Here is a 14,059-nt window from a genome sequence, read left to right as displayed (position 1 = left end):
ACACTCTCCCCCCCCCCCCCACAATCTACTGAAGAGAGAATCCTGGGTCCTTGCAGAGCAATACAGACAGCAACGCGCCCCCCCCTTTAATCTGTGTACCTCTTGTCAAAATGCAAGTTAACAAACAACTGTGTAGACCACACTTCTCCAACCTGGCGCTCTCCAGATGTTGTTGGCCTGCAACTCCCACCATCCTTGAACACTTCCTGTGCAGTCTGGGGCTGATGGGAGGTGGAGTTTAAAAACATATTGAGGGCACCCAGTTGGGAAGGCTGACTAGATAGTAAATCATGCAGGTGAACCCTGTGTAGGAAGAACAGCATGTCTTGATTTCCAAAGGGTAGCTATGTTAGTCTATTGCAACGAGTCTTGTGGCACCTTTAAGGACTAGCAAAGCTAAGAAATCAGGTAGTTTTCCCTGGACCATGTGTCACAAGACTCTTCATCATGCTTTAAGCAGCTCTTAGCAATTTCAGCCACATAGAGGGGAAGATGGAAAGGCTTAGGGTCATGTCTGAGTCACTTGATGTCTCCCAGTCCAGCACAGATGGAAAGGGTTGTTCTCAGTGCATCAGACTATCCTTAGCTTGAGAATCCAAAGCTGCTGCTCAGTATTCCTGCCTGAAAGATTGGAGAGAAAAAACCAGGGCTGTGTATATTCTAAACATAACATCAAAAGTCATGATTCAGTAACAAGAAAATCTGCTTTCTGCTTTTCAGCCTTCAAATCACATGTATACGTGTCTATCTTTTTTCTTTTTTTAAAAGCAAAGGGTTATGAAGTAAATTAGGCTTTGGTGGGGGAGGAGTGAATGTTGTGTTCAGTATCAGCTTGTGGTCTTGTGTGGCACACTTGCGGAATATGTGCAGCCTTGGGCTTCAGAGACCGAGCGTCTTGCTTGGGAGGAGCCTCTTTTCCATTTCATACTCTCCCCCTTTCATCCTTCCTTACCCCATATATTTTCTCCTGCCAGAACTGGGGAATGCCCGCGGCCCAAAGACCCTCCGTGGATTGCATTGGTCCAGGGAGAGCCCAAGAGGAAGCTGGCCCCTCCCCCTCCCCCGCCAGGTAGTCGCAAGGAGAGCCCCTCCAGGGTTTCGGAGGAGGCTGAAGGCGGAGAAGGGAAAGCACAAGGCAGGGAAGGCAGGCCCGCTCCGGAGGAGCCCAAGCCGTATAACCCCTTTGAGGAGGATGAGGAAGAGCAGCAGGAGGAGGAAGAGGAGGGAGTCGTCGCGCAACAGAGCACACCAAAGCAAGAGCAGAGTGAGGGCGAGCCCACCTCCAAGGGGGCTCACCCCTGGTACGGCATCACCCCCACCAGCAGCCCCAAGACCAAGAAGCGGCCAGCTCCAAGGGCCCCCAACGCATCCCCTCTTGGTGAGTCTCCACCCTGCCGTCTGGCAGGAAGGAAAAGAATGAGCTCTCTCATGGCTTGGATGTTTGAGGCCTGGTCCTGCCATGCTTGCCGTGGCTGGGGTGCCCTCAGGGCTTTGTTGGACTCAAGCTCCCATCATCCCTGACCACTAGCCATGCTGGCAGTGGCTGATGGGAGTTGGAGTCCAGCAACGTTGAAGGGGAGATGCACAGGTTCCCCATCTTTCGAATGGGCCCGTCTGGAAAAGGCGTTCTGTCATGCTATGACTTTTTTTCTGCTCAAGCGCTGCCTTCACTCCTGGGTGCTTTGTGGTGGGTGGAGCCAGATTGGCTGGGGCAGCAAAGATAAATTTTGCGTTTGGACCAGTAGGCTAGGTTTTGCGCACACACATCGTTCTCTGTCCTCCAAATGGACAATCAAGAGGCAATATTGGAGTTCAAGGGCACATTCCATGCAGGCAAATTGGGGGCCAAAGCAAGGCCAGTGGGAGGTGTGGCATGGGAAGGGTTCGGAGGGCTGGGCAGAGAGGCCTAAAGGGCCATGCTTGGGCCTGAGTTCCCCCACTTTCGCACTAGGCTCTCACCTGTACTTTCCCCTCGTTGCAGCTCACCACCCCATCTCCCGACTCTCCCGCTCGGAGCCGTCTTCCTCCACCCCCTCGCCCGCCCTGAGCCTGGAGAGCATCGCATCTGAGTGTTTGGCCAAGGGCGCGGACGACTTGGACGAGACCTCCGTGCCCAAGAGCTCCTCGGAGCCCGCAGTCCACGTCCCGGCCGCCACTTCCATCGTCTCCTCCTCAGCCCCGCCGCTTCCCCGCCTCTCCTCCTCTGGTGAGGAGTGTCCCACGGCCCTCCCCGGCAGCTCGGCCAACTCCTCCTTTTCGTCCTCCAGCGATTTGGCTGGCGATGGCAGTGAGGCACAAGGGGGACATTCACAGACTGCCCGAACCTCCTCATCTGGGAACTTGAAAACCTCTCCTGGGGGAGCCTCCCCCAAGCCTTCGGCTGGGGCCATTCCCACGCCTATCCTCTTGGCCTCGGAGCTGAGTGGTGCGGCTGCCAGGAGCTCTCCATCACCCAAAGCACAGCCAAAGGTAAGTTGGAGTCGCTTTCCTAGGTTCTGTTCGTGAGACCCATCCTTCATTCCTGCAAGTTTTTGAAAAGCAATGACCTTTTTGCCTTGCTCTGTTACTTTGAAAGGTCCCTGAAATGAACGGAGAAGTTTTTATGTGTCCATGTGCATCTTTGTGTGTGTAACAAAGCATCTGGCCAGGAAGTCCCAGCCAGAGTTAGGGCTTCACTGTCTTCGTACAGTGGTACCTTGGTTTGCAACTGCTTTGGATTACAACCGTTTTAGATTACTACCACGTCAAACCCAGAAGTGTGTGTTTTCCTATTTTGGATTACAACCAATTTTTGGGGAGGAGGCCCCATTGGCGAAAGTGCGCCTTGGGCTACAACCTGTTTTGGTTTACAACTGGACCTCTGGAACAGATTATGGTTGTAAACCAAGGTACCACTGTATTCCCAGAGACATGACAACTTCTTGGCCTGCTCTCCACTCTCGCCTCTAGCACCACCTGCTGGTTATGTTATGTACTACTTATTTTGCAGCCTTACAAATAATTAACTCTGGGTAGAAGCTGCTGTTATGAAGTATTGCACAGAGTTTCAGATCCTCTGACAATGCTGCTTTATAGATGGCATGCACAACAAAGTCTGTTCTCACAGGAAAAGTCTGTTAGGGCTGTGTTTAATGGTGCTTAGGGCCAGATCTGATTGGGGGGCTTCTGATTCCCCCACTCCTGCTTTATCTCTCCATCAGTTTTGGCTTTTTGCTCCATTCTCTCCCCCTTCCCATTAACATAGGCCTAAACTGATCACATGCAGAGGGCTTGAAATGAAGGCTGCCTGTGGCTCATGAGCTGCAGAGGAGGGGGCTGACACGAAACTCCCAAGCCACAGAGTGCTGCAGGGTTTCGTGCCAGCCCCCCTCCCTCCATCTTTTACCCCGGGAAATGTAAAACCCACTGCTCCACCATGCAATTCCCTGCTCCACCAGGATCCCTTGAACTGCAGGGCAGTCTTACTGTGGCTGGCTTGTCCTCAGTTTCTGAGCATGGCTGTCGGGAGTGTCCCCAGCATTTGTGATTTATCGTGTGCACTGCCTCATTTCCCTTGCTCAAAACAAGAGTCCCTGGCCTGTGTCTGTTGCAAAAGAGGCCTGGCTACTATGCCCCCCACCCCCCGTGCCAGAGCTGAGTCCCTGCTCCAGAGATATGGTCCTCAAAAGTGCCAGGGTGGAGTGGTAGGTTCAGGATCCCATTGTGGTATATTTTGATATTCTGCTTGGTATGTTTGTCCCCAGTCATCCTGCAAAGAGAATCCCTTCAACCGGAAGCCGTCGCCTGTCACATCCCCCTCCATTAAGAAGACTCCAAGGGGACCCAAGCCAGCAAGGCCTCCTGCTCCAGGACATGGCTTCCCGCTAATTAAACGGAAGGTAATGAGGTTTGGGGGCTTCTGCCTCATTTGCCATGCTACTTAAATTCCCACAAATCACTCACAAAAGGAGTATTTAAATTAACTGAGCTAACTCAGTCGTGTTTGTTAACTTCAGTGGGTTCTACTCTGAGTAAAACTTAATTGAATACCACCCCTGTGGAGAGGGATTGCATACTTTCTAGCGGAGTGATTGAGAGCTAAGGGCTGGTGTGAGGCGTTTGTATGCAGTGGTTGTGGCTTCCTCTGAAAGCAACACCATAACAAAAGCTGCTGGGGCAGATTCTAAATGCTGAGCCTGAAACCTGGCTTTGAAGGTGCTGAAGGCAAGCCTTGCCTGCAGAGGAACAGTTATCTGGGGTCAGGTGTGGGGCAGGTGCTGGGGCAAGGCTTGGGGAAATGACAGCACAGGCCAAAGTGGGGCCAGGGCATGTTTAGTTAGGCCTGCAGGCTGGAGGTTCCTCATCAGTGCTTTACTCTGTGGACTCCAGAATTTGTCTCCTTAAGAATGTCGGCCAAAACAAGTTTCTGTCCCTCATGATTGTGTAGGAAACCATCTGAAACATTCAGTAGTGATAATTTTAGGTAAGGAGGCTAGGAGGGATTATGGGTGGGACACCCCTGCCAGGTTCTGCCCTACATCTTGCCCTAATTCACAGATACATATTTTTTTTAATGTACTCCCCATGAGTCTTATCTCCCTCCTCCCACCCTGGAGTCAGTAGTTATCTTCTAGAAAGCCACGCCTGCCTTGTTAGAAACAGGAAGCATGATCCTTGGTTCCTTGCCTTTTTACAGGTTCAGTCAGACCAGTACGTTCCAGTGGAGGACATCTATGGCGAGATGGACAGCATTGAGCAACAGCTGGATGAGCTGGAGCATCGAGGGGTTGAGCTGGAAAGGAAGCTTCGCAGCATGGAAAATAATGGTAGGGTGGTGGATCGCTGCCTGTGAGGCTGCGCAGGGCGAGGCAGAAGGCAGGAAGAGTTGCAGGATATATGAGCGTCATCTTTGGCCATGCTTGCTGGGGCTGCTGGGAGTTGTAGTTCAGCAACATCTGGAAGGCCAAAGGTTTCCCCGCACCTGATATAAAGCAGCCAAGTTTGCTTTTCCATGGCTTGGGCACCACCTGCCCATCTTTGCTTATCCCACTGTGTATATTCATGGGGTGAATGTTAAAAAAAATTCTATGTATATGAATTATCCATGTTTGTTAAAATATATGCCACGTAATACTTGGTTAGGGAACTTTCAGGCAGAAGGGTTTCTGTGTTCAGAGCAAAGGCAAGGAGGGAAGAGGTTAAGTGTTAGCAACTTGGAAAAGATGGGTTAGGTTTAAAAACAAAAGCCAACCCTCCAGGATGTTTGGTATTTGTGTCCGGAGATGGAGGTGATTGAGGAAATGCCTTTGTGCGTGTCCTGGTTGTGTTTCTGCTTCAAAAATAGTATTTCTAGGTTTCAGGTGCCCTAAAGCTAATGTGGACTCACAGTAAGAGCTGCTGTAGCTGCCTCATCCCTTTGCCTCTGTGGTGGGCAGATCTCAGGGAAGGTCTCAGTGGTAGAGCACATGCTGTGCGTGGCAAAGATCTGGGTTCAGTCCCTGGCATTTCTATGTAGGGCTGAGAAAGTCCCCTGGTCTGAAACCCTGGAGAGCCACTGCCAAGGTAGATGAACCAATGGTCTAATTCAGTATTGGTGTCAGGCTCTGAAGAGTGTGTGGCAGAGGCAGGGGGACAGGGTAGTGACCCCAGAGAGGGACCAGTGATTTATGGGATGCCATGCCACCCACGGCAGGACGCGGGTGGCTCTGTGGGTAAAACCTCAGCGCCTAGGACTTGTCGATCACATGGTCGGCGGTTCGAATCCCCGCGGCGGGGTGCGCTCCCGTCGTTCGGTCCCAGCGCCTGCCAACCTAGCAGTTCGAAAGCACCCCCAGGTGCAAGTAGATAAATAGGGACTGCTTACCAGCGGGAAGGTAAACGGCGTTTCCGTGTGCTGCGCTGGCTCGCCAGATGCAGCTTGTCACGCTGGCCATGTGACCCGGAAGTGTCTCCGGACAGCGCTGGCTCTCGGCCTCTAGAGTGAGATGGGCGCACAACCCTAGAGTCTGGCAAGACTGGCCCGTACGGGCAGGGGTACCTTTACCTTTATGCCACCCACAAGGCAGGAGCCAGGGCAATTCAAGGCAGAAGGAGAGACGGTTCAGGCGAGGGACAGGTCAGTAGATTCCCCACCTTCCTCTGTCCCACTGTCTCCTGGGAGCAGGAGGGGCTTGAAAAGGGAAGAGCAGTGACGACTTCTGTGCAGGAGGTCTCAGATTGAGGGCATGCCGCCTGTCAGATAAGCCGGAGGATAGGAGGGGGCCCTACTGTTGCTTCAACTTCTCCGTAGGGCCCAGACCTATGGCCAGCTGCATAGAGGCTAGAAGTGTGTGTATCCAGAGCACGATGGAAGCTGCTGTAAGTGGTTCTCTAGCCAACAAAGAGTTAACTGCCAGACGTGAATCTTCCTTATCCGAGATAGGCCAGGACAATAAGGTAGCTTGGTACCCGTGTGGCCTTCTGAGCTCTTTCCCTTCCTCCTCCCTTTGACCAGCAGATATTCCTGAAGATGGCCTGCTGGTTGACTGGTTCAAGCTCATCCACGAGAAGCACATGCTGGTGCGCCGGGAGTCTGAACTCATCTATATGTAAGTACACGTGGTTGGTGAATGGCCACACACTTTCTAGGGGGCAAGTGCCGCTCTTTGCAGGCTCAATCCCAAGTGCCAAAGGCCACCCCAAACAGGTAGATCAGAGGTTCGGGGGGCGCCATATCTTGGGGTGCCATATGTTGTTGGGCTGCATCTCCCATCATCTCCAGCCAGCATGGCCAGTGGTCAGCAATGATGGGAACTGTCATCCAGCAACATCTTGAGAGGCTCAGATTCCCCATCCAGGAGTGGATCTTCCAACCTTCTGAAAGAATCTGGACTTTGCTGAATTGGCTGTGGTAGGGAATGCCATAATGGCAAGGAGGATGAGCTAGTTAACTGGCACTATTACAGATGCCACATAATATTAGTTCTGCACTTGTTCTGCAGGGGGGCACCACCAAAACTCTGGAACTCACTGCCTATTGACACCAGGCAGGTGCCTTTACTGTACTCTTTTCAGCACCTGCCAGAAACTTTACCCAAACATGTAAAAACTGGCAGACATTTTAATCTGCCATTTTAGCCTAGCTGATTTTATTTATATATTTTGTTTTTTAAAACTAACTTTAACTTTTATCAATAATTCTAATGTATATTTTATGCCTTTTGAAAACCACTTAGAAGTTTTACTTCCAGTTAAGCGGTGTATGCAGATATTGTTAAAAATAAAAAATTTGCCTTGCTGAAGATTCCCATCCCGCTGCTCCCACATCTTTGTGCTGGCATGTAACTCTCCTCTTTTCCTTCCTTTTAGCTTTAAGCAGCAGAACTTGGAGCAGCGTCAGGCTGACGTGGAGTATGAGCTGCGATGCCTCCTCAACAAACCTGGTACGTCTCTCAGGGTGTGATACGAGCAGTTTTTTAAAAAGTGATCTTTGCCGTAGCATTTGAGAATGACTTGGAAATGATTTTGGATGCATTTGAAAGGAACAGTGTTACAGGACCTACGTGAGGAGACCATGCCAGGCAATGTGAGCTGTTTCTTGTTCCCCTGGTGTGCTCAGGCTTTGCTGGGATGGCCAGTGCTCCAGGCTGCTCACTTTGAACGTTAGCCTAAGTATGTTTCTTCATAAGGTGCTTACAGTTCCTTCAGTATCCTTAAAATTGTGTATGTCCGTTTGTTTGTTTATTTACCCTACTCTTCAGCCAAAAAAAGACTGAATAGCAATCAATAAATCATTCATCCAATTTATATCCTACCTTTCCTGCCGAAAAAGTCTAGGACTGCAGAAACAGCCATGATAAATCACAACTAAAAACAGTCAAAAACAGTTACAAGCATGTTAAGCGCATTCTAAAAACCAGCTAAATACATTATTTCAGTCGGTGACCTCAGGGTTGCCAAGAGCAGTGTCTTTCAGCCATCAAATGCCTGGAGAAACAGGAATGTTTTTAGAGTTCTCCTGAAAGTCAGTAATGAAGGAGACAGACACACCTCACTAGGGAGGGCATTCCACAAACACCCCTGTCCCTAGGTTTAAAATTTGAAAGACACAACACAAAAGGAAAAAGGATTGGGCAGGAGGAGGAAAGAAACGAAACTCAGAAACTAGTTCTTAGATATGGAGTTCTTTTGACTAGCTGGAAGGGAAACTGCTCAAGGAGAGGAACAGCCAAAAGTTGCTGATTTTGCATCAGAGCCAGTAAAGTGGTCCTGCTTCCCTTCCCTTTGCTCTGCTGTAGTATGACACAATGACAAGATGGCATTTGAAGGAGAAGAAAAGCCTGCTGGAGACGGCTTCTCAGTGGAGCTGATGGAGCGGTCCTTTCTTCTGTATGCTTCAGGCTGATGGAATGGCAGGCTAGGAAACCTGGGGCCCAGCAGCTGTTCTTCCACTATGGCCTGAGTGTTGCTAGTTTAGACAGCTGCTGTTACTGTGTCAGCTAAGAGGAGAACTCCCTAGTTTGAACATTCTCTCTGCCATGGGCTCATTAGGTGGCGTTTGGCAAGCCATAGATTCCCAGCCTCAATCTCATCTGCAGCATGAACAGAATAATGGCGGCCTACCTTACAGAGCTATTCTAAGGCTTGCTGAGATTGAAGGATTTCAGAATTTTGATATGAACCTATATATAGGCGGAATACTACCCAGAGCAGAATATTATCTCAACGCACGTTGACTGCCAGCAGAGAGCACTGTTCAATAAAATGAGAGGCTCTTTCCCTACTGCCAGCCTTCAGTCGATGGCATTTCCTGCCCTAGTTAGTTAATGAAAGTCCAACGAGAGGGGAGCTCTCGAAACAGGCTCAAGGCACGGATGATCTGTAGAGAGGTATGGGGAAGAACATAGTGAGCAAAACCCAGTGTTTCTTGAGCCACAATTGACCCTTTGTGAGGAGAACTTGGAAGATGTTCAGCCTCACAGGCAAGAAAGGAACATGGAGCAGTCTTGTACTGAGTCACTGCCTTACATATTGCTTTGCCCAGCCTAGTTCTGTGTACTCTGAAGGGCAGTGGCTCTCTGGGGACCCAGACAGAGGTTTTCCTTAACTCTACTACCTGAGACCCCTTCCACTCAGGAGTATCTAACCTGGGTCCCTCCAGAGGTTGCTGAGCTACAACTCCTCTCTGTCCTAGCCAACACCCCATCATGGACAGTGTGGGTTGTAGTCCAGCAACTTCTGAAGGACACAAATTTTCTCACCCATTTTATCTGGAACTGACACACTCTGTCCCACACAATCCCACGGGTTGCGCCCCTTCATAAGGGCCACCTTTTATCCTTTGGGTGGCACGTGCTAGGCTAGAAAGCCAGAACTCGCTCAGACTTTGTGATATTTCCAGCACTGTTCATGTTAAGAGGAGGAGCACGCTGGGTTCAAGCGCACACTTGTCATGTAATCCTTCGCAGAGCAGAAGTGTGACCATCTAACCATAGGAAGTTCCATCACATAACTCCTGCATTGCTCCTCGCTGCTATTCTGTGCTGATGTTTTGCTGTTGGGTGTTCTTGTGCTTTCATTTTATGATTTTGACGTAAACTGTACTTGTTTAATTGTCACATTTTTTTGTCATCCGCTGCGGGACGGTTTCAAGGAAGGTGGGCTTATAAGTACAAACACCTAGTAAATAAATAACCGCCTACTCACCTCTCTCTTTCTTGGCGGACAGAGAAAGACTGGACAGATGAGGACCGTGTGAGGGAGAAGGTGCTGATGCAAGAACTGGTGACCATTATTGAGCAGCGGAACGCCATTGTCAATTGCTTGGACGAGGACCGGCAAAGGTAGCAGAAGGGGGAGTGGTTGGAAATGGCCTGCCTACTTCTAAATAACAGGGCTGGGGTGACTGTAAAGCTGGCTGTAATTGCATGGCCCCAAATGCCATTTTTATAGTGAACATCTTCCCTGGACAAGACACAAGAGCTTTGTCCAAGGGAGCTGGTGCTAGGAGCTTGCCCAAAGATGTGGTGCATTTGGGATCTGAAAAAATGGCTTTCCTACTTGGGCCAAGGATGGTGAACCTGTGGCCTGTCAGTTGTTTCTGGACTACAGCTCCCATCATCCCTGACCATTGGCCATGATGGCTGGGACTGATGGGAGTTGGAGCCCAGCAGCTTCTAGGGGAGGGTCATAGGGTCCTATCCCCCAGCATAGAAACTATTGGCTGGGCAGAATCGGGAGAAGAGCAGCTTCTTGTTTTTCTATGGCATAATGACATCTTTTTAGAAGCTTCACTTCAACTGTTCTGGCAAAGGCCGAATCTTACTATTCCTTCCCCTTGTTTTACCAGGGAAGAAGAAGAGGACAAAATGCTGGAAGCCATGATTAAAAAGAAAGGTAAGAGAGGTCCAGGTTAAGGCATTGGTTCCTGAATATTCTTTATTAAAATATTTCTAATTCACCTTTCATTTAGATAGTTAAAACGACTGTTAACCAGGACACAGTGTGCTTATGTGTCCTTTCCATACTGAACACACTAAAAGTATGCACCCAAGCAATTTGAATTCTGCTCCAAGGAAAGTTGAATTGTATGACTTAAATGCAAAATTAAGTAAATTTGCATAATTTTTCTTATTTTTTGTAATCCTGCTGATCACTCAGGAAAGTAGCCTTCTGCTTGCAGATGCAGTAGGGCAGGAAGCCGAGGTGGGGGAAATTTGGGATGGAAAGGATGTCAAATGCTCCTCAGCTTTCTCGCCAAACTGCCTTTGGCCATGGGTGGTGCATGCACGTTCCCTCGGTTGTTGAGGAATATCGCTCCCAGCACAGGACAGCACATAATCCTTATAGCCCAGGTCTTGTTCTTCATCTCGAAAGCAGTTGCAATACAGAAGGAGGAAGCTCTGAGACATTGCACCTAAATCTGAATCCTTCCTCTTAATAGTTGCCTGGGGGGCAAAGGGAATCTAAGCTTTCCTTTCCCTTATGAAGCAACTATTTTAGAGGAAGAAGGAAAGCCATGGAAATTCTTTCATGGATGCATGCTTGTTTTTGCTAATTTGCTAATTTAGTCTGGTTTTGCTAGCCACAAGGCAGGGCAAGAAACTATGCAAGGCACTGAAAGCCCTGCCCCCAAACATAGGAGATTCAGTCTCCCTTATGGCTTCTGAGATTTTAACTCTGCATTTTCAAGCATTTTCTTCACATCCAAAAAGGCTAGAAACCTTTTTCTGCCCTCCTGGTTTCTTTTTTCTTTTAATCAGGAAACTAAATTCAGTGACTAAGAAAACATAATGGGTTTTTTCTGGACTCCTGCAGAATGGCAGGATATACGTAGCTTTGGGATCAATCCTGAACACCCAGGCATAATTCCAGCTTGAGACTGTATCTAATACAGTCATCTAATTCTAACACACCCTTTAGGTGCATATTTGTTTTGGCAAACAGCAAGGGTCACAAATCTATTTAGTGGTTGCTATTCCTCCCTTTTTGCATTTTTCCACAGGTGATGATCCTCCTTTCTCAATCCCTTGCAGAATAATAATTCCAGATTCTGTAAACAATGCTTGCCCTGACTTGACAAATGGCCTGTTGTCTGAAGCATGCAAATAAACAGATTTATGCTAATTTAGCTAATGTAATCCCTTGAGGCATTTGGATTTTCTGGTTACTGAATCTAATTTTAGTATAGAACTGTAGCGTCCATGATGTTACAAGCATTTGCCAGGGTATGCTTTGTGTAGACTTGTTGCATGGAGATCCTGGTATATATGGGAGGGCTTTAGCCCATGTCCCTGGCGTCTCCAAATAGTGTTGGCGTCTCCTGTCTGAAACCCTGGAGAGCTGCTGCCAGTTGCTGAGCTCCTGTCTGACTCAGCTGAAAACAGTTTCTTACCTTCCTCTCTTGCCCAACCCCAGGTGCATTCCACAGAAAGTGATCACTGTACTTTCTCTCTCCCCCTCCCTCCTTTCTCCAGAATTTCATAAGGAGACCGAAGCCGAGAGCAAGAAGAGAGGGAAATTCAAGCCCATGAAAGTGTTGAAACTGCTTGGGAACAAACATGAGTCAAAGAGCAAGTCGCCCAAGGAGAAAAGCTAAAGCAGGAGGCAGCCAGAAGCGGGGAGGGACAAAACCGGTCCTGTTTGGCCGGCCACCTGGCAAATGGGGCTTCTGCCTCCTGCCCCTTCCCTGCCCTCCCGCCACCACCAATGCTGTGCCTCGCCATACACCAAAGCTGGCTTCCCTTGGCGAAGTTCCGTCAGCTTCCATCAACAGAAGCTCCTTTGCCTAGTAAAAGGGGAGAGAGGTGGGGCAAGCCTAGTCAGCACTGAAATTGTTGGAGGGACAGACTGGAGGAGGAAGCTACTTGTCTCTTCGGCTTCTGGGTAGGGGTGGGAAAGTGAAATAGCTTTAGGCTTCCTCGGTTGTACGTGTGTACTTCTTCTTACTGGTTCTGAGCAGTGCAGAATTTGGGTGTCTGTGGGAAACTTGCACTAATTGTCCCCCTCCCGTCTCTCAACTGTGATAGTCACATGTGCCTCGTACCCCTCTCCTTCGGGGAGGAGGAGACTTTCCATAGTAGTCCAGGGACGGGGACTCCTCTCCCCTGCTCCAAATCCCTTTTCTCATTAGCCTGCTAGTCAGAAATCCCACTTGGGTCATTTGGAAAGGTTTTGGGCTTTTGGAGCATGGTTAATTTTTTTGTTTTGGCTTAAAACTGTTAAAACTGAGCATCACGGGAAACACTTCCATGCCATAAGAGCGGATAGAAACAGCCAAGAGCCTAACCAGTGGCCTATTTCTCTCCTGCTGCCAATGTGCTGCGAATGCCGAATCTCTTGGAAACCGTTTTTAGCAATGCAGGGAGGAAAGCTTAAGGGGGTTGGATTTTCATGTACTTGGTAAGGTCTGAATCGGACACTCACTGGGCCTTTTCACCCTCTTGGTTGCTGCTGCTAAATTTCATCCATGGTGCTCTTCAAAGGGACACAGTGGGCTGGGAAAAGGTCCAACGTTCCCCTCCACTGTGAGGGCGTAAGATCTCATGCTGTACTCAATGCCAACAAGGTTCCCTTTTTGCCTTGCTCACCAGTGCCACCCTTAGCCCATTTGGGAGGGATTCCAGCTGCTCCCCCCTCGGCTTGACATGTATATACTTTCCTAAGAGTGCAAGAGGGCTCCTTTCTATACTGCTTCCTTAGCTTGAATTTCCACCTCTCCCTTCCAGCTTTGTTTTTATTTGTTTGCGTGTGTGTGTGTTTGCGTGTGTGCTGGGAGGGAAGGGGCCTTCCCACCTTCCTTTCTGCCTTCTCCTCCGAGTGGAGGAGCTATTTATTGAGATGTTTGTTTGGTCTGAGTTAAACACTGATAGTATTGTAGGTGTTGGTTAGTCAGCTGTTAGTCTTGGGTTCTTGTTAGCAGAGTAGACTACCAGCCCAGAGCAAATTGCTGTGCTGCCTTATCCAAATATGATGGAATGTTTGGCCAGTCCCTGGCTATGACGCTCAGCCTACGCTGTCCCAGAAGGGGATCTGAGTTCATCAGTGTTGCCAGCGCTAGTTCGGGGCCTTGTTATCAGTCCCCCACAAGTGGATGACAACCTCCTGCTGAATCCTGCTCTCCACAGAAAGGCCACCCTGGGGTTTGATCCCAGAGCACAACATTCCCCTCTAAAACGAAACTGTTACAAAATCCCACCAGAGACGCTCCCATCACAAATTCCCCTAGCCCTGATGGACAGAATTACACTGTATTAACCACAATCTCCACTTACACGCAGGGAACAAACAAATGAAATAAAACTATTGTATTTAGCAACAGTGTTGGTGTTTATTTCTCCGTTTTGAATCACAGTAGAAACAAAACAGACCCCTCTCTTATAAAGGTAGCCCTAGGGCATATAAAATAGAGAAGTCTCAGGTATATATTTCATACAGTCTTGTTTTAAAAAATAATAATCTGAGAAGAGTATATGAGGGGTAAACTAGCCTTGAGGGGGCAGCTGTATTCTGTTTTCACACTTCTGCCCCACAACTAAACTGGAGTGGGTGTTCTTTTTACAATAAAAGGTAAGGGGAGCTGGTTGCCTCCTCCCTCCCAAAT

The 14,059-nt window shown here is 48.9% G+C and overlaps 1 protein-coding gene across 3 annotated transcripts in view; it reads left to right on the top strand.

Moving 5' to 3' along the window:
* MICALL1 (MICAL like 1) overlaps nt 1-13,770 on the top strand; it is a 32,472-nt gene extending 18,702 nt beyond the window's left edge. For 2 of the 3 annotated variants that reach the window (XM_077934976.1, XM_077934974.1), the window contains exons 8-16: nt 975-1,378; nt 1,982-2,469; nt 3,744-3,878; nt 4,676-4,805; nt 6,473-6,566; nt 7,327-7,400; nt 9,686-9,800; nt 10,307-10,353; nt 11,934-13,770. In XM_077934976.1, coding sequence (XP_077791102.1) covers nt 975-1,378; nt 1,982-2,469; nt 3,744-3,878; nt 4,676-4,805; nt 6,473-6,566; nt 7,327-7,400; nt 9,686-9,800; nt 10,307-10,353; nt 11,934-12,055 — 1,609 coding nt within the window. In that variant the 3' untranslated portion in view covers nt 12,056-13,770. The remainder of the gene's footprint in view (nt 1-974; nt 1,379-1,981; nt 2,470-3,743; nt 3,879-4,675; nt 4,806-6,472; nt 6,567-7,326; nt 7,401-9,685; nt 9,801-10,306; nt 10,354-11,933) is intronic. The other variant, XM_077934975.1, reaches the window with a different exon arrangement.
* The last annotated feature ends 289 nt before the right edge of the window (nt 13,771-14,059 follow it).

Source organism: Podarcis muralis, chromosome 10, assembly GCF_964188315.1.
Source record: "Podarcis muralis chromosome 10, rPodMur119.hap1.1, whole genome shotgun sequence".
NCBI classification, from domain to species: Eukaryota; Metazoa; Chordata; class Lepidosauria; order Squamata; family Lacertidae; genus Podarcis; species Podarcis muralis.
The sequence above is the reverse complement of the archived record's forward strand: the minus strand, read 5'-3'. Positions and strand labels throughout refer to the sequence as shown.